Source organism: Bos indicus, chromosome 21 (genome assembly GCF_029378745.1).
Source record: "Bos indicus isolate NIAB-ARS_2022 breed Sahiwal x Tharparkar chromosome 21, NIAB-ARS_B.indTharparkar_mat_pri_1.0, whole genome shotgun sequence".
NCBI lineage: Eukaryota > Metazoa > Chordata > Mammalia > Artiodactyla > Bovidae > Bos > Bos indicus.
The window spans coordinates 59,030,329-59,053,269 of NC_091780.1; the positions used below are offsets into that span (position 1 = coordinate 59,030,329).

Sequence of the window (22,941 nt, forward strand, 5' to 3'; positions counted from 1 at the left end):
TTTTGTCTTGCCACTTGCTCAGGTCAGAGCCTTGACCTCCTTTTTGTCATTCCACCTCCAGGCCCTCAGCACATCCTCCTGCTTGTATAAAATATTCAGATGCCAGCCACTTCCCACCGCCTCACTGCTGCTTCTCTGGTTCAAGAACCAGAGTGATGGTGGTGCCACCATCATCTTACTGGATTACTGAATTACTGGATTCTGGCCTGGATTACTGAAAGAGCCTCCCCTATCCTATCCCTTCTGTCCTTGTCCACCTACAGTCTAATCTCAACACAGTAACCAGATGATACTTCCCAAATGTTAAGTTGAATCTTTTTTTTTTTTTCATTACAAGCTCCTTTATTTATTTATTTTTAGTTTTATTTTATTTTTAAACTTTACAATATTGTATTGGTTTTGCCAAATATCGAAATGAATCCACCACAGGTATACATGTGTTCCCCATCCTGAACGCTCCTCCCTCCTCCCTCCCCATACCATCCCTCTGGGTCGTCCCAGTGCACCAGCCCCAAGCATCCAGTATCGTGCATCGAACCTGGACTGGCGACTCGTTTCATACATGATATTATACATGTTTCAATGCCATTCTCCCAAATCTTCCCACCCTCTCCCTCTCCCACAGAGTCCATAAGGCTGTTCTGTACATCAGTGTCTCTTTTGCTGTCTCGTACACAGGGTTATTGTTACCATCTTTCTAAATTCCATATATATGCGTTAGTATACTGTATTGGTGTTTTTCTTTCTGGCTTACTTCACTCTGTATAATAGGCTCCAGTTTCATCCACCTCATTAGAACTGATTCAAATGTATTCTTTTTAATGGCTGAGTAATACTCCATTGTGTATATGTACCACAGCTTTCTTATCCATTCATCTGCTGATGGACATCTAGGTTGCTTCCATGTCCTGGCTATTATAAACAGTGCTGCGATGAACATTGGGATACACGTGTCTCTTTCCCTTCTGGTTTCCTCAGTGCATATGCCCAGCAGTGGGATTGCTGGATCATAAGGCAGTTCTATTTCCAGTTTTTTAAGGAATCTCCACACTGTTCTCCATAGTGGCTGTACTAGTTTGCATTCCCACCAACAGTGTAAGAGAGTTCCCTTTTCTCCACACCCTCTCCAGCATTTATTGCTTGTATGTGCAGAACCCTCCATGGCTTCTCATTGCTCTCAAAATAAAACCAGTTTCCAATCTGTAGTTGCAAGGCCCTGGATGATCTGACCTCCTATTTCCATACTGAGGCCTCTAGCTAAATTTGTTTTTGCTCTGTTCTCACCACTCTAGCCAGCTTGGGCCAATTTGTTAATTTGGGGCAACTCCTAAGGCAAGCTCCCCTCATAGGGCATTCGCTCTTACTATAACAGTCTTCTCTAGATATTCACATGGGTTAGTCCCCAGTTTACTTTGTCTTTGCTTAAATGTCATTTTTTCAGTGAAAGCTTCACAGAAACCCTCTCTGACCACATGTTTGAAACTTGTAACCCCCCTCCTCTGGTACTCCTTCACCTTCTTTCCTTGCTTTATTGTTTTCTGCAGCACTTACGCTGTTTGATGGACATTTTACTCATTTGTTAGAGAAGGAAATGACAGCCCACTCCAGAATTCTTGCCTGGAGAATCCCACGGGCAGAGGAGCCTGACGGGCTACAGTCCGTGGGGTCGCAGAGAGTCAGCCACGACTGAGCGACTAATGCTTATTCATTTGTTTATCCTCTCTCCCTACCTGTGGACTAGAATGAAAGCTCTGTGAGGAAGCAGAGAATTGTGTTGATTTTATGCACTGCAATGTCTCAGCACCCAAAGTAATGAATGCTTGACTCATGTGCCCTCCATAGGTATTTACTGCATAATAAACTCTCAAGCTAGCTAAAGCTTGAATTTTCTTTCAAATTCTTGTGACTATTATTCCAGGTTATTAAACTCACTCACAGGTTAATGCTTTTTAATTTATTATAGAATGAAACTTTGCTACTTGTTGCCCAAAGTGAAATCTACTCTGAAGATTCCTGCAGATAAGCATCTACTTCAGCAGTTGGAAATGTGTGTGAGAAAACTCCTCTGTCAAGAAAAAGATAAAGATGTTCTGGCTATTGTAAGAAGAGTAAGTATCCCTCTTGCCATGGCATTTGTCTTTCTTGGGTTAAGATGGGCTTACTCCTTGGAAGGAAAGCTGTGACCAACCTAGATAGCATATTAAAAAGCAGAGACATTACTTTGCCAACAAAGGTCCTTCTAGTCAAGGCTATGGTTTTTCCAGTGGTCGTGTATGGATGCAAGAGTTGGACTGTGAAGAAAGCTGAGCACCGAAGAATTGATGCTTTTGAACTGTGGTGTTGGAGAAGACTCTTGAGAGTCCCTTGGACTGCAAGGAGATCCAACCAGTCCATTCTGAAGATCAGCCCTGGGATTTCTTTGGAAGGAATGATGCTAAAGCATCCAGTACTTTGGCCACCTCATGGGAAGAGTTGACTCACTGGAAAAGACTCTGATGCTGGGAGGGATTGGGGGCAGGAGGAGAAGGGGATGACAGAGGATGAGATGGCTGGATGGCATCACTGACTCGATGGACGTGAGTTTGAGTGAATTCCAGGAGTTGGTGATGGACGGGGAGGCCTGGCCTGCTGCGATTTATGGGGTCACAGAGAGTCGGACACTACTGAGCAACTGAACTGAACTGAACTGAATCATAGCTTCACTATTTTAACTTGATGGGCTACCAGTAGTATGTTAAAATATTTAAATCATTGCTAGAGTAGTAAGGATTTGGTGGATGTGTGCTCTAACTGAAGAGGGAAGTTCCTTCTAGAAAGCATTTACCTGGTGGCTCAGCTGGTAAAGAATCTACCTGCACTATGGGAGACCTGGGTTCGATCTCCAGCTTGGGAAGATCCCCTAGAGAAGGGCATGTCAACCCATTCCAATATTCTTGCCTGAAGAATCCCCATGGACAGAGGAGCCTTGTGGGCTGTAGTCCATGGGGTCAGAAAGAGTCGGACACGACTGAGTGACTAAGCACAGGGGGCGCTGAAACATTAAGCTTTCATTATTGGTAATATAAGCTCTATGAGAGAGAGCTTGCATTTTAGGTACTCTGTAAATACTTTTCAGCTAATAATGAATGTTTCACTCACAGACTATTTATAAGTGATTATAATTGGTAAGACTTTGTTGGTAAAGTCACCTTTGATAGAAACTTAGCCCTGGGACTTCCCTGGTGGTCCAGTGGCCAAGAATCCACGCTCCCAATGCAGGGGGCCTGGGTTCATTTCCTGTCAGGGAACTACCCACATCCCACAGCTGAGACCTGGCGTAGCCAGCTAGCTAGGAACTTAGCCATGGAAGGATTAGAAGGGCCTTCAGTGACCTGTTTGACTTTGCAGAAGCTCTGGACCTAGAAATGTTAGGTATCAGCTTAAGATCTTATTAGTAAGTGGCAGCTTCAGGGCTGGAATGGAGACCCCTTACCCCTTTTCACTTCATGGGAAATAGATGGGGAAACAGTGTCAGACTTTATTTTTTTGGGCTCCAAAATCACTGCAGATGGTGACTGCAGCCATGAAATTTAAAGACGCTTACTCCTTGGAAGGAAAGTTATGTCCAACCTAGATAGCATATTCAAAAGCAGAGACATTACTTTGCCAACAAAGGTCTGTCTAGTCAAGGCTATGGTTTTTCCTGTGGTCATGTATGGATGTGAGAGTTGGACTGTGAAGAAAGCTGAGCGCCGAAGAATTTATGTTTTTGAACTGTGGTGTAGGAGAAGACTCTTGAGAGTCCCTTGGACTGCAAGGAGATCCAACCAGTCCATTCTAAAGGAGATCAGTTCTGGGTGTTCTTTGGAAGGACTGATGCTAAAGCTGAAACTCCGATACTTTGACCACCTCATGCAAAGAGTTGACTCATTGGAAAAGACCCTGATGCTGGGAGGGATTGGGGGCAGGAGGAGAAGGGGACGACAGGGGATGAGATGGCTGGATGGTATCACTGACTCGATGGACGTGAGTCTGGGTGAACTCTGGGAGTTGGTGATAGGCAGGGAGGCCTGGCGTGCTGCTATTCATGGGGTCACAAAGAGTCAGACACAACTGAGCAACTGAACTGAACTGCCCCTTTTCAACTATGTAACATTGTGTTTTATGGCTTTTTTGTTAGGTTTTTTTAAGCCTGTGATCTTATATGGATTGTTTGTCAGTGTTTAACACTGAAACAGTAAACATTTGGGTTAGTGAAGTCAAACTTGAAAATACTTTACAATCTTTAAAACCTTTTTTGCCAAACATTTACCTAATGTTTTTATGAGATTAAGTCAAGTTGTTATTTCTATGAATCTGAATGTGGAATTCAGGATACATAGTTTTTGAGCCTTCATTTGTAGTGAGAGAAATGAATTTATTAATGTTATCAGCAACTTGGTGTCAGTGATGGGGGGTGGGGGAAGGAGAACCCTTTTATTTTCTTTTCTTTTTTCTAGAGACCCTTGCGATGTTGCATAAGAAGCTTTTTTAAAAAGTGATTTGATAACTTAGTATTAATTAGTATAATTTTATTTTACTGAAATGTAAATTCTCCTTTCATTAACTGAAATAATCAGAGATACTCAGAATCTGGACATACATCTAAATCTAAAAACATAGATATACATACATTTGTTTTTACCAGATATTTCTGTCTTTACCATTTAATTACAGAAGTATAGGCAATGGTGTTAACTTTCAAAATAGTAAACGTGAGACAGTTACTTTTTAAAATAATTAGTTAATTTGGCTGCATCGGGTCTTAGTTGCCCGTGTAAGATCTCCCCTGTGGTGTGTGGGCTTAGTCGCCCAGCAGCATGTGGGATCTTAGTTTCCTGACCGGAGACTGAACTTGTGTCCCGTGCATCCAGAGGGGGATTCTTAACCCCTACCCACCAGGCAAGTTCCAGTTACTTTTTTGAGAGTATTTATAAACTGAAGAGATAACTCAAGCTGATCCCATTAAATTGGGGCAAAATGCTATAATTAAATAGATTACTGAATGGATTATTCAGGACTACAGTTATTTTAAGAACATTGCACATGAGGAAGTCATTCTGTCTCCTAAAAATTCTGTACTATAATGTTTATCAGACTGACGTATTGGTGTGGGAACCCCTCAGGAAGCTATTCAAAGCCTTGCAATAAAAATGAAATAGCTTAGTCTGGTCAGTTTTTTTAAGATGAAAAATCATTTCATTTAAAAGGGATATTTCATGGTGTGAATTGCAACATTTTCATAAATTTCAGCATAAAAATAAAACCAAATAAATACTATGTTTGCAATCGATAGCTTTGGGCATATGAATAAATGTACTTATATCTTGACCATCAGAGTTATTCCTATAAAGAAGTACTGTCTTCTGTCAGAGATAGAACCCTGGATTAGATGGGCCAGTGTTTGATTGAAATAATTTATTTCAGACAGTGTATTCTGAAAGACATAAATTAAGAGAATGCTTTCAGAGCAAAGTATTTTCTATTCATTAGAATGTCATAAGGATCAAAAGTTTCTGTGGAAAGGAACCAAGAATATTAAACCAAATGGTAGCCAGCTTCATATGTATTTAGCCAAAAGATTTTTTTAATTTCAAAAATTATATTTCTGAACATTCAGGAAAGAGTGGCACAGGGAGTTATTAGAAAATAGTTAAATTGCATGTATTTAGTATTTAAAAGAATCCTGTAGACCTGCTTTTCTTAAGGTTAAAAACTTTTAAAGTTTAAATTGATCCTGGTATTAATATGTGAAGTGAAGTAGCTCAGTTGTGTCCGACTGTAGCCCCATGGACTGTAGCCTACCAGGTTCCTCCACCCATGGGATTTTCCAGGCAAGAGTAGTGGAGTGGGTTGCCATTTCCTTCTCCAGGGGATCTTCCCCACCCAGGGATTCAAGCCGGGTCTCCCACATTGTAGGCAGACGCTTTACCATCTGACCCACCAGGGAAATCCTGGTATTAATGTATAGTGGCTGATTAAAAGTCAGCACAGAGTTAAGAAGAACTTTAAAGGTTTTTTAATTTAGCCTTTCACATAGTGGAGAAATCTCTTCTTTGAACCTCTGTCTAGAAAAGGAATCTTTTTGAGAAATGAGTAGTCGATTTAATTGCTGTTGAATTATTTTAAAACATTTTCTTTGCAGACCGTGTTAGAGTTGGACAGAATGGAAATGTCCATGGATGCTGTAAGTATACTCCCTTTACCTTGTGTGGAAAGGAATCTTTAAAAATTGGCAGAGACTCATCATTACTGTTTCACAATTTCATTTTAAACTTTAAACTTAGTTTCAGAAAAAGTTTTATGAGAAAGATTTGTTGGATCAAGAGAAAGAAAGAGAAGAACTACTTCTTTTGGAAATGGTATGTGTTCACATGCATACACACCTACTTCTTTCTGACCAGTATTAACTGTGCTGTTATTAAACTTAGTAAATTATTTCAGTATCACACTACTTTTACTTTCTCTATAAATAACTAAAGAAGAGTCCTAATCTTTTGAAATATGTTCTTTCATGAACTGGAAGAAAAACTACATTTGAAAGCCTTTTAAAAAATACCTTCTTGAAGTATATTGACTTATGATTAACTGCAAATGCTTAATGTGTACAATTTGGTGAATTTTGACATGGACATATCCATGAATCCAGCATATAAAATACCAAACATTGCTGTTCGCTCAAAAATTTTGTTGTGCCCCTTTGTGATCTACAACTAATGAACTGAATCATTTATTAGTACTTTGTGGGTCATGCTTCTCTCCATCAGCATAATTCTTTTGAGATTCTTCTACGTTGTTGTGTATATCAAGAGATCACTCCTTTTTATTTCTAAATAGTAGCCAGACTATGGATATACCACCATGTTTTTGCATGCATGCTAAGTCGCTTCAGTTGTGTCCAACTCTTGGTGACCCCATCTATAGCCCACCAGGCTCTTCTGTCCATGGGATTCTCCAGGCAAGAATACTGAAGTGGATTGCCTTTCCCTTCTCCAGGTGATCTTCCGACCCAGGGATCAAACCCGCATCTCTTACATCTCCTGCATTGGCAGGCAGGTTCCTTACCACTAGCGCCACCTGGAAAGTCACTTACCATGTGCTATATCCCTTCCTTAATGGACATTTGGGTTACTTCTAGCTTGGGAATATCAGTGAAGAAGTCTCTGAGTGGATGTATACTTGGATTTCTTTGGGAAAATAACCTAGGAGTTGAATGCACGGATCATATGTTAAAGTATGCTTAACTTAAAAACAGAGACTGTTTTGCAAAGTAACTGCACCATTTTACACCCCCACTGACTGTGGTGGAGAACTTCAGTTACCTCATATCCTCTGTAATGCTTGTTAGAGTGAGGGTGTAATGGTATTTCATTGCAATTTCAGATTGTATATCCCTGATGCCTAATGAGGCTGAGCATCTTTGCCTTTGTGTATTGGCCATCCTTAAATCTTAGTTGATGAAGTCTATTTTTAGATTTTAAAGTGGGTTGTTTCTCTTTTTATTATCAAGTTGTAAGAGTTCTTCATAAACTCTGAATACAATTCCTTTGTCAGATACACATTTTATGAATATTTTCTTAGAGTCTGTGCTTCTTTTTTCATTTACTTAATGGTATCTTTTGAAGGGGTTTCCCTGGTGGCTCAGACGGTAAAGTGTCTGCCTGCAATGCGGGAGACCTGGGTTCGTTTCCTGGGTCGGGAAGATCCCCTGGAGAAGGAAATAGCAATCCACTCCAGCACTCTTGCCTGGAAAATCCCATGGACGGAGGAGCCTGACAGGCTACAGTCCATGGGGTTGCAAAGAGTTGGATACGACTGAGATATTTTTAATATTGATCAAGTGCAACTTATATCCGTGTTTTCTCTTAGCATAGTTCATGCTTTTTTTGTACCCAAGAATCCTTTGAAAGTGAAAGTGAAGTCATTCAGTCATGTCCAACTCTTTGCGACCTCATGGACTGTAGTCTATCAGGCTCCTCCATCCATGGGATTCTCCAGGCAAGAATACTGGAGTGGGTTGCCATTTCCTTCTCCAGGGGATCTTTTCAACCCAGGGATTGAACCCAGGTCTCCTGCATTGCAGGCAGACGCTTTTACCTTTTGAGTCACCAGAGGAAGCCCTTAGTCTATCCCCAAATTATAAAGACTTTTTCCTGTTTTTTTCTAGGAATTTTAGTTTTAGGTTTTACATTTAGGTCTATGAATCATTTCAAGTTACTTTTGTTTATTTTTTCTGACTAAGCAGTTATTCTAGCACCATTTGTGGAAAACTGTCTTTTCCCCATTGAATTGCTTTAGCACCTTTTTTTTTTTTTAATCAGTTGTTCATAGGTGTGTATATGTGTGTGTGTGTCTCTGCTTAGGGACTCACTATTTCATTCCACTGATTTTTATGTTTGTCTTTCTGGGCATTCTAAACTGCCTTGAACACTGTGTAGTAATTCTTAAACTCAGGTAGGGTCAGTTCTCAAACTTATTATTTTAAGTTGCTTTGGCCAGTTGAGGCCTTCTGCATTTTGATACAAAGTTTAGAATCAGTTTGTCAATTTCTAAAAAGCCTGAAATTTTAGTTAGGATTGTGTTAATTATCATTGATCTGTAGATCAATTTGGAAAATTGCCATCTAAACTTTATGAGTCTTCTCATGATTGGTTTATTTAGTCTTTACTTTTCTTCTCAGTAGTTTTGGTAGTCTCAAGTATAGAGTTCAAGGAAGTCTTTTGTTAGATTTATTTCTAGTATATTATGTTTCTTGGCATTGTGGATGGAATTGTAAGTTTAAATTTTGCTTTCTAGTTTTTTGTTGCTGGAGCTTAAGAATACTGTTGATTGGGGAGGGAGGTGGGAGGGGGGTTCAGGATGGGGAACACGTGTACACCCATGGCAGATGCATGTTGATGTATGGCAAAACCAATACAATATTGTAAAGTAAAAAAAAAAAAAAAAAAAAAGAATACTGTTGATTTTTGTATATTAGCCTTGTATTTTGCAGACATGCTGTTTTCTTATTTGTTCTAGAAGTTGGTTTTTAGATTTAATCAGACATTCTACCTGAGGAAAGCTTTCTTATCTTTCTTTGTCATCTTGAGGAAAGCTTTCTTATCTCTCCTTGCTGTTCTTTGGAACTCTACATTCAAATGAGGATATCTTTCCTTTTCTCCTTTGCCTTTTGCTTCTCTTCTTTTCTCAGCTATTTGTAAGGTCTCCTCAGACAACCATTTTGCCTTTTTGCTTTTGTTTTTCTTGAGGATGGTCTTGATCACTGCCTCCTGTACAATGTTACAACCCTCCGTCCATAATTCTTCAGGCACTTTGCCCATCAGATCTAATCCCTTGAATTTATTTGTCACTTCCACTGTATAATTGTAAGGGATTTGGTTTGATTTAGGTCATACCTGAATGGTCTAGTGGTTTTCCCTGTTTCTCAGAGTGAATAATCTCTGAATTTTGCAATAAGGATTTCATAATCTGAGCCACAGTCATCTCCTGGTCTTATTTTTGCTGACTGCATAGAACTTCTCCATCTTCAGCGCTAATGAGTATAATCAATCTAATTTCAGTATTGACCATCTGGGCATGTCCATGTGTAGAGTCTTCTCCTGTGTTGTTGGAAGAGTGTGTTTGCTATGACCAGTGCGTTTTCTTGGCAAAGCTCTGTTAGCCTTTGCCCTGTTTCATTTTGTACTCCAAAGCCAAACTTGCTTGTTACTCCAGGTATCGCTTGACTTCCTACTTTTGCATTCCAGTCCCCTATGATGAAAAGAACATCTTTTTTTGGTGTTAGTTCTAGAAGGTCTTGTAGGTCATTATAGAACCATCATCCATTGCTTAGACCCAAGTTTCCCTCTCGTTTTTTTTCCCCTTCAGCCTGAAGAATGGAGTGCAAGTATTTTTAGACAGATTATTTTAGTTTTCCTTTATCTAAAATTTTTGATAAATTTTATCAAAATTTATCTTATTTTTGCCTTCCTCTTTGAGGGATATTTTTATTGAATACTAAGTTTGCAAGCCTTTTTTCATACTGTACTTAAAAGAGTTATTTCTGTCTTTGTTCTGGTCTCTCTAGTATCTGATAAAATATCTGCTCTCATTTGAATTATTGTTCTTTGTATAATGTTGTTTGTCTCTGACTACTTCCAAGGTATTTTTTTGTTTTTTAGCAGTTTGATTTTGATATTTTTAGGCATGATTTGCTTCATATTTATCCTGTTTTGGATTTGTTGAGCTTCATGAATCTGTAAACATGTATCATTTCCCCAATTTGGGAAGGTTTGACCCGTTGTTTAAATATATCTTCTGTCCCCTGTTGCTCACTCTTATATTTCTGGGTCAATAATTATACACGTGTTAGATCTTTTGATATCATCCCACAGGTCTGTAAGGCTTTATTCTTTCTCTTTTTTCCTCCTTAAACTCTGCTTCTCAGAGTGAATAATCTCTGTTGATCCATCTTCAATGTCACCAATTCTTTTCCTGCCTTCTCCATTTGGCTATTAGACCATCCAGTGGTTTTAAAGTTTCCAGTACTGTGTTTTTCAGTTATAATATTCCCATTTATTTTATTATATTGTCTATTTCTCTACAAAAAATTGTGCTGTGAGATTAAAAACTTAAGTGGAAATCCTCTGAAAAGCAATTGTGTTATTCAGCAGTCTAAAACAAAGATTAGAGCTCAGTATAGTCAGTGGTAGACGTTGCAAAGAGTAAACAGGCTCTAAAAATTTTAGGACTTGTAATTTATTATAAGTTATATAAGTTATTAATAAGTTATATAACTTGGTTATTAATAACTTATATAACTTATAACTTTAGGACTTAATAACCTAAACCCAAGACAAAAATCAGAGACTAGAAAAAGATTCACAGATGATCCTACTATTAGAGTTACCCAACGAGGACTTCAAGATAATTGTGATTAATATGATTACATAGTAGAGGAAAAGATAAAACAAATGGCACTACTTCTTAAGCTCACTTAGCAATATTTTTCAGCTTTGCATGTTTTATTTTCAGTTTTATAATTTTTATTTAATAGTTTTTTATGCAGTCCAAGTCTATGTGGAATTTTTTGTCTGTTTTCTCTTTTCATTTTACACTTGTTCTTGAAAAGAATGTGTACTCTCCATTGTTGACTGTAGTGTTCTGTACATGTTGGTCATGTCATGTTTGTTCAGAACTGATATGAGTTATCTTGGTTATTCTGTTGGGATAAAGAAGACTTTGAGCTTCGTAACATTTTGTTTCTTGGTCTGGGAGCTGATTATATGGGTGTGTTCATTTTGGGAAAATTTACTGAGCTGTATACTTACAGTTTGTGTACTTTCTCTATGTGTATTATACTTCAATCAAAATTTAAATAATATCTACAAAATTTTTTTTTCTCTCAGGCTTTTAAAAGAAGGGTGTTGTTTTTTCACTTATCAGTTAGAAATGGAAAGGGCCAATAGTACCAATATTTTGCTGATGAGAATTAGTGAATGAAAGTGAAGTGAAAGTGTTTGTGACACAGTCGTGTCCAACTCTTTATGACCCCATGGACTATAAACCCCAGGCGCCTCTGTCCATGGAATTCTCTAGGCAAGAGTACTGGAGTGGTTTGCTGTTCCCTTCTCCAGGGGGTCTTCCCGACCCAGGGATGAAACCTGGGTCTCCTGCATTGCAGGCAGATTCTCTACCATCTGAAAGGCTCATTGCAACAGTGATACCAAATTCATTGTTTTATCTTGACAGCCCTCCAAGGGCACAATTCCGTAGATGTAAAAAAAATCTGAAAGAACTGTGACTTCTTTAGATACCAATTTTGAAAAAAAATTACTTCTGTTAGGTATTTTTGTGAACTGTATTTTTATATCTCTAAAGCTTAGAGTAATTTCTAATTAGAATAGTTTTCTAAATCTACTTATGCTTGTTAAATAATTAATTCAACGGAAGCATACCTCCTTGCTATACTTTAATAGTTTAGATCGGATAATGAATCCTCCTAGAAGCATTATACTTTGCGTACTCTGTTGCTTTATGTCTCACTTTTAATTGGACATAAGGGAATGTAGTATTTTAATCATAGCTCTGCCAGTATCTTTATCTAGAGTTCTGTTGCCACTTTTGTCTTCTCTGAAATTTTTGTCATCAAGAAAGGCAAGATTGCATTTTTTTCCTTCTAGATTGAGTTGGTTGATGTAGTGTATTCTTGGTTATTAAAATATTCATAGCTTTGGGACTTTGAAATGGTGAATAATCATATGTGTGAAACAACATGATGCATAACTGTATGATCTTAATTACATAAAAATGGATGCTTAGTTATGAAAATACACAAATGAGACCTGGGAGGACACGTCGAATGGTAAACTGCTTGTGACTGTGAATGACTTTGCTTTTTGCTTCTTGTGTTTTTTTGGTTGCCTATTATGCACATGTTAACTTTTAATAAATAAGTGTTATTTTAGAAACCTTAAAAAAGTAAACCTACTTATGCTTACCTTTAATACTAAGGTGCTGTTTTATTAATAGGAGCAATTAGAAAAAGAGAAGCAACAAAATGATGGAAGGCCCATGAGTGATAAAACCTTTGAAAAGAAACGTAAGTACTTTTGCCACATCCTCACCACCAAGGTACATAATTGACGTTATATCCCAGCATTCTGAAAGGCCATGCTGAGTTGTTTTTTTTTTAAATTTTTAAAATATGTACTTGTTTGTTTATTTTTTAATTGAAGGATAATTGCTTTACAGAATTTTGTTGGTTTCTGCCAAATATCAACATGAATCAGCTATAGGTATACATATGTCCTCTCCCTCTTGAACCTCCCTATGCTAAGGTTTTAATTTTATGTGGAAAATCACTTTCTTTGGTTTATCAAAAGTTGTTCTCATAAATGGATGCTAACTGATACAGATCCTCACCAATAAATAAATGGTGAGGATCAGTACAGAGGTTCAGATCCTTCAAAGGAAAGTTTGAAGTTTGATAATAGCAATAAGATTGTGAAATTGATCACTGAGTAACTAAGAATGAAATATTTAAATATATAAAGAATAAGATTTGGGAAATAGTGCTGCTTAGTGAGAGAAAGTGGTTCATAGTCTCTGTGTTGTCTTGTGTGTATGGAGATTAATCAGAGGAATTTGTAACACTTAAAACAGAGTTTGTTTTAGGTAGAGACTCTAAGACACCAACAAGTCTGCCCAAGAACATCCCCATTTCTGTTCCTGGATCCTCCTCTGCCACCCCATCCACAAGTAAGAAACTGGTTTTTGTGTCTGCTTTTTTCCTTTTATAAATGATAATTACAAGGAAGTCACTCTATGAGATATGAGATATTGTTTGAAAAGCTCTAGTTTTCTTTTACTTTGTTTGGTGCTTCTTAATGGGCAGTAAAGTAAGAAATACTCCAGTCAGGTCAAACCAAGGCAGGGAAGCCACCCGCTCAGTGTGGTACTCACAGTGGTGGGAGCTGGAGAGGGAATGGGGTTGGGGCAGCTGAGGATGAACTGATGAACTAAATAATTGCATTTGCCTTCTGCTTGTTACTCTAGGTAAAGAAATCAAGAAATCTAAATTGATTCGAAGCCAGTCTTTTAATAATCAAGCTTTTCATGCAAAATATGGCAACTTAGACAAATGTACTACTAGGTATGATCTGTCAGCTCTTCACATTCTGACTTAATTTTTATTTTAACACATCTTTATGTGAGATGTTTACATTATTATATAAAATTGGAATTAATTTTGAGGTTTTTCATAGGTGAACAATAAGTTACCATCTATAAAAATTTGATGTTAAGGAAAATAATAGTCTTACCAATTTGCATAAGAACAGTTATCCTGGAATTCTAGGAAGACTGCTTCCCCGATCCTGTGTAACACATCATGGAATCTGTATATCGTTTTATGAGGAGAGTGGTGCTCTATCACACGTGCCACACAGCTTCTAAATGGGTGTGGACATGCCCCATTCACTGAATAGATGTGATAGCCATTTGCTGTTCATGTTGTTTCTGTCCATGAAGAAACCGCTGGCCTCTTTCTGTGGTAAAATGGTCACAACAGAGTTCTCCTGACTGTGGTTGTACATCTAGTCTCCCTTTTGGCCCAGTAGACAAAATTATAAACAGTTAAGATTAGGGGAGAATCAGTATAAATTAAATGACCATGACTCTTATATATAGTATACATATAGTAAATATGTAACAGGTGCAAATCAGTCAGCAAGCAAAGTAATTTTAAGGAACCGTAAATGTCTTCAAAACTCTTTATCAAGAAAAAGACTATGTTATGGAAAAAATGTTTTTTCTTTTGTTTTTTTAAACATTTTTATTAAAAAATTGAAAAAAAAAAAAGCTTAATCTGGATGTGTTTCAGCTATGCTTTTGGACATTATTGGTAGAATTATTTACAGTTCCTAGCCAATAGGGTGATCTCAAGATGGGCAAAAGAGAATAGAACTAAAGATGTATTATTCCTAGGAAAATTTTATCTCTATTACCTGTTTTGGCTGCGTATCAAAAGAAAAACTGTTATTCTGATGTAGCAGAAGTTTAAGGAAATGCTTTTAACTTAAAGTAATTGTTGTGAGGTGTGGAATGTAAAAAATAAATGAGAAAAGTAGTAAGCATGTTTCATAACAAGTAGAGGAAAGCATTAAGGAAAAGTTAGGAAAGACCAAGTGGTATTTTCTGATCAGTGGCTGAGGCTGAAAGATACATTTTCTTGTATTTTTAACTAAATCATGTTCTTTTCTAGTAAAAGTTCTACAGCAGCATATACACCTTCTGTCTCAGGTTTATCAAAGACTTCTATGATTTCACTAACTGGTAAGTAGAAATCTGAGCTCTTCAAATAATTATTAAATTTAATAAAATACAGTTTTCTTTAAATGACTCATTTCTTTATTTCTAGATACAGTGTCCCCAAATTTATGTCTGTATCAAATAGCAAAGAAACTTTCCCCTAGCAATTAAAATGCTTGACAATACTATTTTGTTTTCACTGTGTCAAGAGTCAGAGTTCAATACTTTTAAAAGAGGAAAAGTACAAAATGATAGGATAGGTTTTACTGCAGTCTGAAGACCTGCTCAGGCATAGACTAAAAGTTTTAATTTTTAAGGAAGTTAAAAACACTAAGGCTTCACTGTGGATCATATGCAGCTAAACAGTTATAGTATTACATACTTGAAAGTTTATACCAGGGATAAGCAAACTTCTCTGTAAAGGACCACATGGTAAATATTTTGGATTCTCTTGGCCAAACTGGTTTCTGTGACAATTACTCAACTGTAGTATAGCAGAGTAAAAGCAGCCACAGACAATACATAACAAGTAGGTGTGGCTTTTATTCAACACAATCTTGTTGTATTTCAGGGAAAAAGGAGGCCTGTAGAGGGATAGCGATCAGGGAGTGGCCGGAAAGTAAAGCAGTTAGAACACATACAACATTCATCAATTAGGTATGCCATCTTATATGGATGTGGTTCATGGTGCCCTAAGACAGTTTCAGTAGTAACATCAAACATTACTGATCACAGACACCACCGTAAATATAATAACAAGGAAACAGTTGGAAATATTGCAAGAATTATCCAAATATGACACAAAGACAAGAAGTGAGCAAATACTATTGGAAAAATGGTTCTGGTAGACTTTCTGGATGCAGTGTTGTCACAAACCTTTCAATTTGTAAAAAAAAACCAAAAAAACAAGAAAAAATGCATTATCTGTTTTGAAAAATGAAGAGCAATAAATTGAGGTAGGTCTGTGTATGGTCTGCAGATTCTAAAGTTTAACATCCATGGCCTAAAAAGCATATCTCTCATAAGGGTAAATCATTTATTAAAATATTTGAAAAATATTGTCTTAAAGTTTCAGTATTATTTTGGGGAGATGAAATAAATTAAATGAAGTATTTCCTAGGTTTCTTGGTTAGAAAAATGTGCTTATTATTTGTTACTTATTGACTTTCAGACTGAGGAAAATATCACTATACAATTACATATCTGCTCTATAATGAGAAAATGGGAGCAAAATATCTCTAAACAAATATATTAGGTGTTTACATAGAGATTGTATTTACTTTGGGAGCGAAGATGGGCTTGAGGATGATTGTCATTTGAGATGAACCTTAAGGTGCTCTAGAATTTTGACAGGCAGAGATGGGTATGGAATACCATCCCATTCAGAGAACCTGTTAGAAGTAAAAGCTGACTATTGTGTCTTTAGAGACCAACAGCAGCCTGTCAGGCTGGAGTGTGGAGAGGGTGTGTGTGGGGTTGGGGGAGTAGTGTTAAATAAAAAATGGAAAGGTCAAAGACACAGTGTGGAAACTCAAATTAATACTATTTACTTAACATGTACCCATCAGTCATCAATTATAGCATTCCAAAGCTCTGTAGGCACCACAGGCTGGAGGAAATGTAAAGGAAATTCTAGTAAGGATTCATGGAAACAAGTTGCAATGTATCCATTGCAGGTGGATATGAAAATCGGTGGAAGTTTTTGGGAGCAATTTGGTCAAGTTCATCAGGAATCCTAGTTTTTAAAAATATTTCCTCAAAAAATCCCGTATCTAGTGATCTGTCATGAAGTATAAAATAAAAAAAAACAGAAAACAGAAAAAAAGATTTGTCAGTGTGCACTCTTGATATGATGTGATGAAAATACTACTTTAACTCTTGTCATCCTACCTCAAACCTATAACCTTAGTCTAATTGTGAGAAAAGCATCAGACAGATTCCAGTAGAGGCACAGCCTACAAAATATTTGACCAGTACCCCTCACAACTGTTAAGGTCATCAAAAACAAGGGAAGGCTAAGAAGCTGTCCCAGCAAAGGAGACCTGACAAGTAAGTGTATTGTGGTGTCCTGAATGGTATCCTTAGATACAAACAGACATTGGGTGATACTGAGGAAATCTGAACACACTGTGGATTTTTGTTAATAATACCATGTTACCATTGGTTCATTGATTGTACCAAGTATAGTATATAAATGTAAGGTATTAATAAAAAGGACCCTGATTTTGGGAAAGATTTGAAGGTGGGAGGAGAAGGGGACAACAGAGGACGAGATGGTTGGATGACATCATTGACTTGATGGACATGAGTCTGAGAAAGCTCCAGGAGTTGGTGATAGACAGGGAAGCCTGGCATACTGCAGTCCATGGGGGTACAAAGAGTTGGACATGACTGAGTGACTGAACTGACTGAACTGTGGGGGTAGGTGGGAATTCTTCATACCCGTCTCAATTTTTCTATAAACCTAATACTTTAAAAAGTTATGTGTGTGAAGATAACATTTTATTTTTTTTTATTCAATTTTAATTTAAAAAAAATTATACATGTGTTCCCCATCCTGAACCCTCCACCCTCCTCCCTCCCCATACCATCTCTCTGGGTCGTCCCAGTGCACCAGCCCCAAGCATCCAGCATTGTGCATTGAACCTGGACTGGCATCTCGTTTCATACATGACATTTCACATGTTTCAATGCCATTCTCCCAAATCTTCCCACCCTCTCCCTCTCCCACAGAGTCCATAAGCCTGTTCTATACATCAGTGTCTCTTTTGCTGTCTCGTATACAGGGTTATCGTTACCATCTTTCTAAATTCCATATATATGCGTTAGTATACTGTATTGGTGTTTGTCCTTCTGGCTTACTTCACTCTGTGTAATAGGCTCCAGTTTCATCCACCTCATTAGAACTGATTCAAATGTATTCTTTTTAATGGCTGAGTAATACTCCATTGTGTATATGTACCACAGCTTTCTTATCCATTCATCTGCTGATGGACATCTAGGTTGTTTCCATGTCCTGGCTATTATAAACAGTGCTGCGATGAACATTGGGGTACACGTGTCTCTTTCCCTTCTGGTTTCCTCAGTGTGTATGCCCAGCAGTGGGATTGCTGGATCATAAGGCAGTTCTATTTCCAGTTTTTTAAGGAATCTCCACACTGTTCTCCATAGTGGCTGTACTAGTTTGCATTCCCACCAACAGTGTAAGAGGGTTCCCTTTTCTCCACACCCTCTCCAGCATTTATTATTTGTAGACTTTTGGATCGCAGCCATTCTGACTGGTGTGAAATGGTATCTCATAGTGGTTTTGATTTGCATTTCTCTGATAATGAGTGATGTTGAGCATCTTTTCATGTGTTTGTTAGCCATCTGTATGTCTTCTTTGGAGAAATGTCTATTTAGATCTTTGGCCCATTTTTTGATTGGGTCATTTATTTTCCTAGAGTTGAGCTGTAGGAGTTGCTTGTATATTTTTGAGATTAGTTGTTTGTCGGTTGCTTCATTTGCTATTATTTTCTCCCATTCTGAAGGCTGTCTTTTCACCTTGCTAATAGTTTCCTTTGATGTGCAGAAGCTTTTAAGTTTAATTAGGTCCCATTTGTTTATTTTTGCTTTTATTTCCAATATTCTGGGAGGTGGGTCATAGAGGATCCTGCTGTGATGTATGTCAGAGAGTGTTTTGCCTATGTTCTCCTCTAGGAGTTTTATAGTTTCTGGTCTTACATTGAGATCTTTAATCCATTTTGAGTTTATTTTTGTATATGGTGTTAGAAAGTGTTCTAGTTTCATTCTTTTACAAGTGGTTGACCAGATTTCCCAGCACCACTTGTTAAAGAGATTGTCTTTAATCCATTGTATATTGAAGATAACATTTTAAATAACCTCAAAAATATTAAATGCTCAGGGATCAAATTTAGCAAAATGTTTGCTAGATACTAACATTGCTGGAAGAAATTAGACATAAGTAAATGGAAGTCATACCTTGTTCATGGATTGGAAAACTTAATATTGTTATGATGTCAATTGTTTTTAAATTGAGCCAGAGATTCAATGCAATCTTGATAAAAATATTTTTGAAAGTTACTGTGTATTTAAATACACAGAACTGAGTATTTTGAAAAAAAAAATTACCTGATATCATTTACTCCTAAAGCTTCAGTACTCAAGACTGTATGACCTACACTGACAAACATAGTTGGCTGAGTTTTAAGATTTTTTTTACTAAAATTTTTTGATGCTAAAACAATTGAATATCCATAATAAACCCAAAAAAACTGAACCTCAATTCTTATCTCACACTATACACAAAATTAACTCAAAATGTATTGTAAACTTAAACACAGAAGTTAAAAATGTGACATTTCTGAAGAAAATATAGAAGTAAGTCTTTGTGATTTTTAGAATTGACAAAAATTTCTCCAGACCCATAAAATATTAACTTACTGTACTTCATTAAAATTTAAAAGTTTGACACTTTGAAATAGAGTGTTAAAAAAATAAAAGGCAGGACACAGATTAGGAGAAAATATTCGTGTTACATATACCTGACAAAGGACTTGTATCTAGAATATACAAGTTGTTTTTTTTTTTCAAGTTGAAGTATAGTTGATTTACAATAGTGTTAGTTTCAGGTGTACAAGCACAGTGATTCAGTTATATATATATTCTTCAGATTCTCTTCCCTTATAGATTATTAGAAAATATTGAGTATAGTTCCTTGTGCTGGCTTCTCCGGTGGCTCAGCTGGTAAAGAATCTGCCTGCCAATGCAGGAGGCTCAAGAGATGGAGGTTCAATCCCTGGGTCAAGAAGATTCCCTGGAGAAGGAAATGGCAACCCACTCCAGTATTCTCGCCTGGAAAATTCCATGGACAGAGGAGCCTGACTGGCTACAGTCCATGGGGTCACAGAGAGTCAGACATGACTGAGTACACATGCCTTGTGCCATTCAATAGATCCTTGTTGGCTATCTGTTTTATATATAGCAGTGTGTGTAAGCTATTCCCAACCTCCTAATTTATCCCTCCTGCCATCCTCTTTATGTTTTATATGTCTGTGAGTCTCTTTCTGTTTTGCAAATAAGTTCATTTATACCTTTTTTCTTTTTTTAGATTCCACATACAAGTGATATATTTATTGTTCCCTGGCTTACTTCATATAGTATGACAACTTACTATCATAGGTCCATTCAAATGCTGCTAATGGCATTACTTTATTTTTATGGTTGAGTAATATTCCATATTCCACCAAATCATCTTAATCCATTCATTTGTTGATGGACATTTAGTTTGCTTCTAATGCCTTGGCTATTACAAATAGTGTTGCAATGAATGCTGGGGTGCATTTATCTTTTCATATTATGGTTTTCTCCAGGTATATGCCCAGGAGTGGATTGCAAGATCATATGGTAGCTCTATTTTTAGTTTTTAGAATATACAACAATCTTTAAAACAAATCAGGCAACTGATTTTAAAATGGGAAAAAGATTTGAACAGGCATTTCACAAGAGAAGATATACAAGTAAATAAAAAGATGCTTAAGATCAGTAACATTAGAGAAATGAAAGTTGATGCAATGAGAAAAAAATCACACACACACAAGGAGATACCACATCACATCCACTAGTGTTTAAAAATGCTCACAATATCAAGTGTGTGAGAATGTGGAGTAACCCTCCAGGACTCTCATATATTGCTGCTGGAAACGCAAAGTGGTATAATCACTTCAGACGGCAATTTGGCAGTTTCTTAGGAAATTAAATATACACTGACTACATTATTCAGCAGTTCCATTCAAGACTTAACGAAAGAGAAAACACATGTCCACATACAAACTTGCACACTGTCATTCACAGCAGCTTTGTTTGTATTAGATTATAATGGGGGTGGAAATCATGATGTCTGTCAATAGGAGACTGGATAGACAAATTTTGGCATGTCCGTGCAATAGGAATGTTCTCAGTCGCTCAGTCATGTCGTACTCTGCAACCCAACGACTGTAACCCACCAGGCTCCTCTGTCCATGGGATTCTCCAGGCAAAAATACTGGAGTGTGATGCCATTTCCCAATAGGAATACTGGTCAGCAATAAAAAGGATAAAGTATTGACATATAAAATGAGGATGAATTGCAACATAATTGTGCTGAATGAAAGAAGTCAGACAAAAAAAGAGTGTATACTGAAATGAAATTTCATGAAATGCAGACTAATCTGTAGTGAGCAGCAGCAGGCAGGTTCGTGGTTGCCTGGCATTGGAGAGGGAGCGGAGGGATGATGAGGCAGGAGCAAATGTGATGGTTGTGTTCATTCTTGATTGTGGTGATGGCCTCATAGTATATACAAATTTCAGGACCTTAAATTTGTGCAGTCTATTGTATATAATTTATACCTTAGTAAAGTTGGCTTTAAAAGAAGGGGAAAAGTCAGCTCTCATGAACCTTCTTGAAGGTTCACATCTGTCTAGTGGACTCCATCTGGCTGACTGTACGTGTGTTCTTTCAGATGACTCATTCCGGATGCGTAACACCAATAGCACTCCCAGTTCCTTTTCTTCTAATACTTCCCTGCCCAGCACCTCCCGAGGGACAGGTAACTCAGTTGATCCCAAGAGCAGTGGAAGTAAAGATACACAACCACGGAAGGCTACCTTGTAAGTAATCCAGTGGTGGACTGCCAAGTGTTTGATTCTGTTCTTTTTCTTAGTGTGCTTTCCTTCCCACTTAAATAGTTTCCAAAGAATAGGAAGTGTCTGTAATGGGAAAATGCTATCAGTTAAAACGGTTCTTATCACATGCCTCTGGTTATGTTACATATTTTGTAGAAGATAATTTATATATGGCAAAGACGTTGTAACCTTAGGGAATTGATGAGAAACTTTAAATGGCTCCCATTAATAGCTGAGATCTATGTATTTTTCTGCAAAATATTTGCATTCCTTTAAACAACTAGCTTGGGCTTCCATGGTGGCTCAGCAGTAAAGATCTGCCTGCAGTGCAGGAGATGTGGGTTCGATTCCTGCGTCAGGAAGATTCTCCTGGAGAAGGAAATGGCAACCCACTCCAGTATTCTTGCCTGGAAAATCCGATGGACTGAGGGTCTGGCTGGCTGCAGTCTATGGGGTTGCAAAGAGTCAGATATGACTTAAGAGACTAAAACAACAACAAAAACAAACGACTAGCTTAAGGTCATGGTATTTAATCACCCAGTGCTCAGAAGGATGGGTGTAATGCCGCCAGTTAAGAAATACTACTGCACTATATAATCTAGAGTTGTGGGTCCAATAAGATAGAGATTTCTACTGACATTTGTTCCTTAAAGTTAGAAGGAACCCCTTCGTGGTTCCTTTTTATGCACCAGTTGTATCTTATTTGATGAAACCTTTGTTTCTCTTAGGTTAGACATGTAAGAGGGTAGTGGGGAAAAAAAATCAACATAAGTAGAGGTCATATCCACATAGAAGCAATTCATCCAAGATGCCCAAACTACAGTTACAGGTTTCCTCTTCCGTATGGGACCCCTGACTCTTCTGATTAGAAGAGAATTTAAACAGGATTCAGATTTTCTTTTAAACATAGTTCACTTAATTCATGAATGAAGTGAAAATGAAAGTCGCTCAGTCACATCCAACTCTTTGCAACCCCATGGACTATACAGTTCATGGAATTCTCCAGGCCAGAATACTGGAGTGGGTAGCCTTTCCCTTCTCCAGGGGATCTTCCCAACCCAGGAATCCAACTGGGGTCTCCTGTCTGCATTGCAGGCGGATTCTTTACCAACTGAGCTATCAGGGTAATTCATGAATATTTTGATGAATATTTTCTAATACAGTTTCCATCGTGCATCTTTTTGCACATCAGAAACTCCATACTGGAGTCTCATTTAGGAACTGAACTGTATTATAATTTGTTCTAAATTTCTAATTGGCCATCGGTATATACAAATACAGATGTATTCCAAATTCATTTAAAACTTAGCATATTTATTGAATAGAGCTCAAGGGAAGACTACATAATAGAAAAAAATTGATAGTAAATAGAAAAAATAATATTGATGGTACAGGTTAGTAGTGTTACTACAGAGAATCTCTTAGCCATACAATTATTGCTCTAATGAATGTACTGTGGAAGCTCCATTT

At 37.4% G+C, this 22,941-nt stretch overlaps 1 protein-coding gene across 5 annotated transcripts in view; it reads left to right on the forward strand.

Annotated features, from left to right (window-relative positions):
* The window catches only part of PPP4R4 (protein phosphatase 4 regulatory subunit 4), a 104,564-nt gene that overhangs the window by 78,636 nt on the left and 2,987 nt on the right, over positions 1–22,941 (forward strand). For 2 of the 5 annotated variants that reach the window (XM_070775619.1, XM_070775622.1), the window contains 8 exons: positions 1,964–2,108; positions 6,164–6,205; positions 6,306–6,380; positions 12,529–12,598; positions 13,162–13,257; positions 13,555–13,651; positions 14,762–14,832; positions 21,309–21,456. In XM_070775619.1, coding sequence (XP_070631720.1) covers positions 1,964–2,108; positions 6,164–6,205; positions 6,306–6,380; positions 12,529–12,598; positions 13,162–13,257; positions 13,555–13,651; positions 14,762–14,832; positions 21,309–21,456 — 744 coding nt within the window. The remainder of the gene's footprint in view (positions 1–1,963; positions 2,109–6,163; positions 6,206–6,305; positions 6,381–12,528; positions 12,599–13,161; positions 13,258–13,554; positions 13,652–14,761; positions 14,833–21,308; positions 21,457–22,941) is intronic. The other 3 variants (XM_019983748.2, XM_070775620.1, XM_070775621.1) reach the window with 3 other exon arrangements.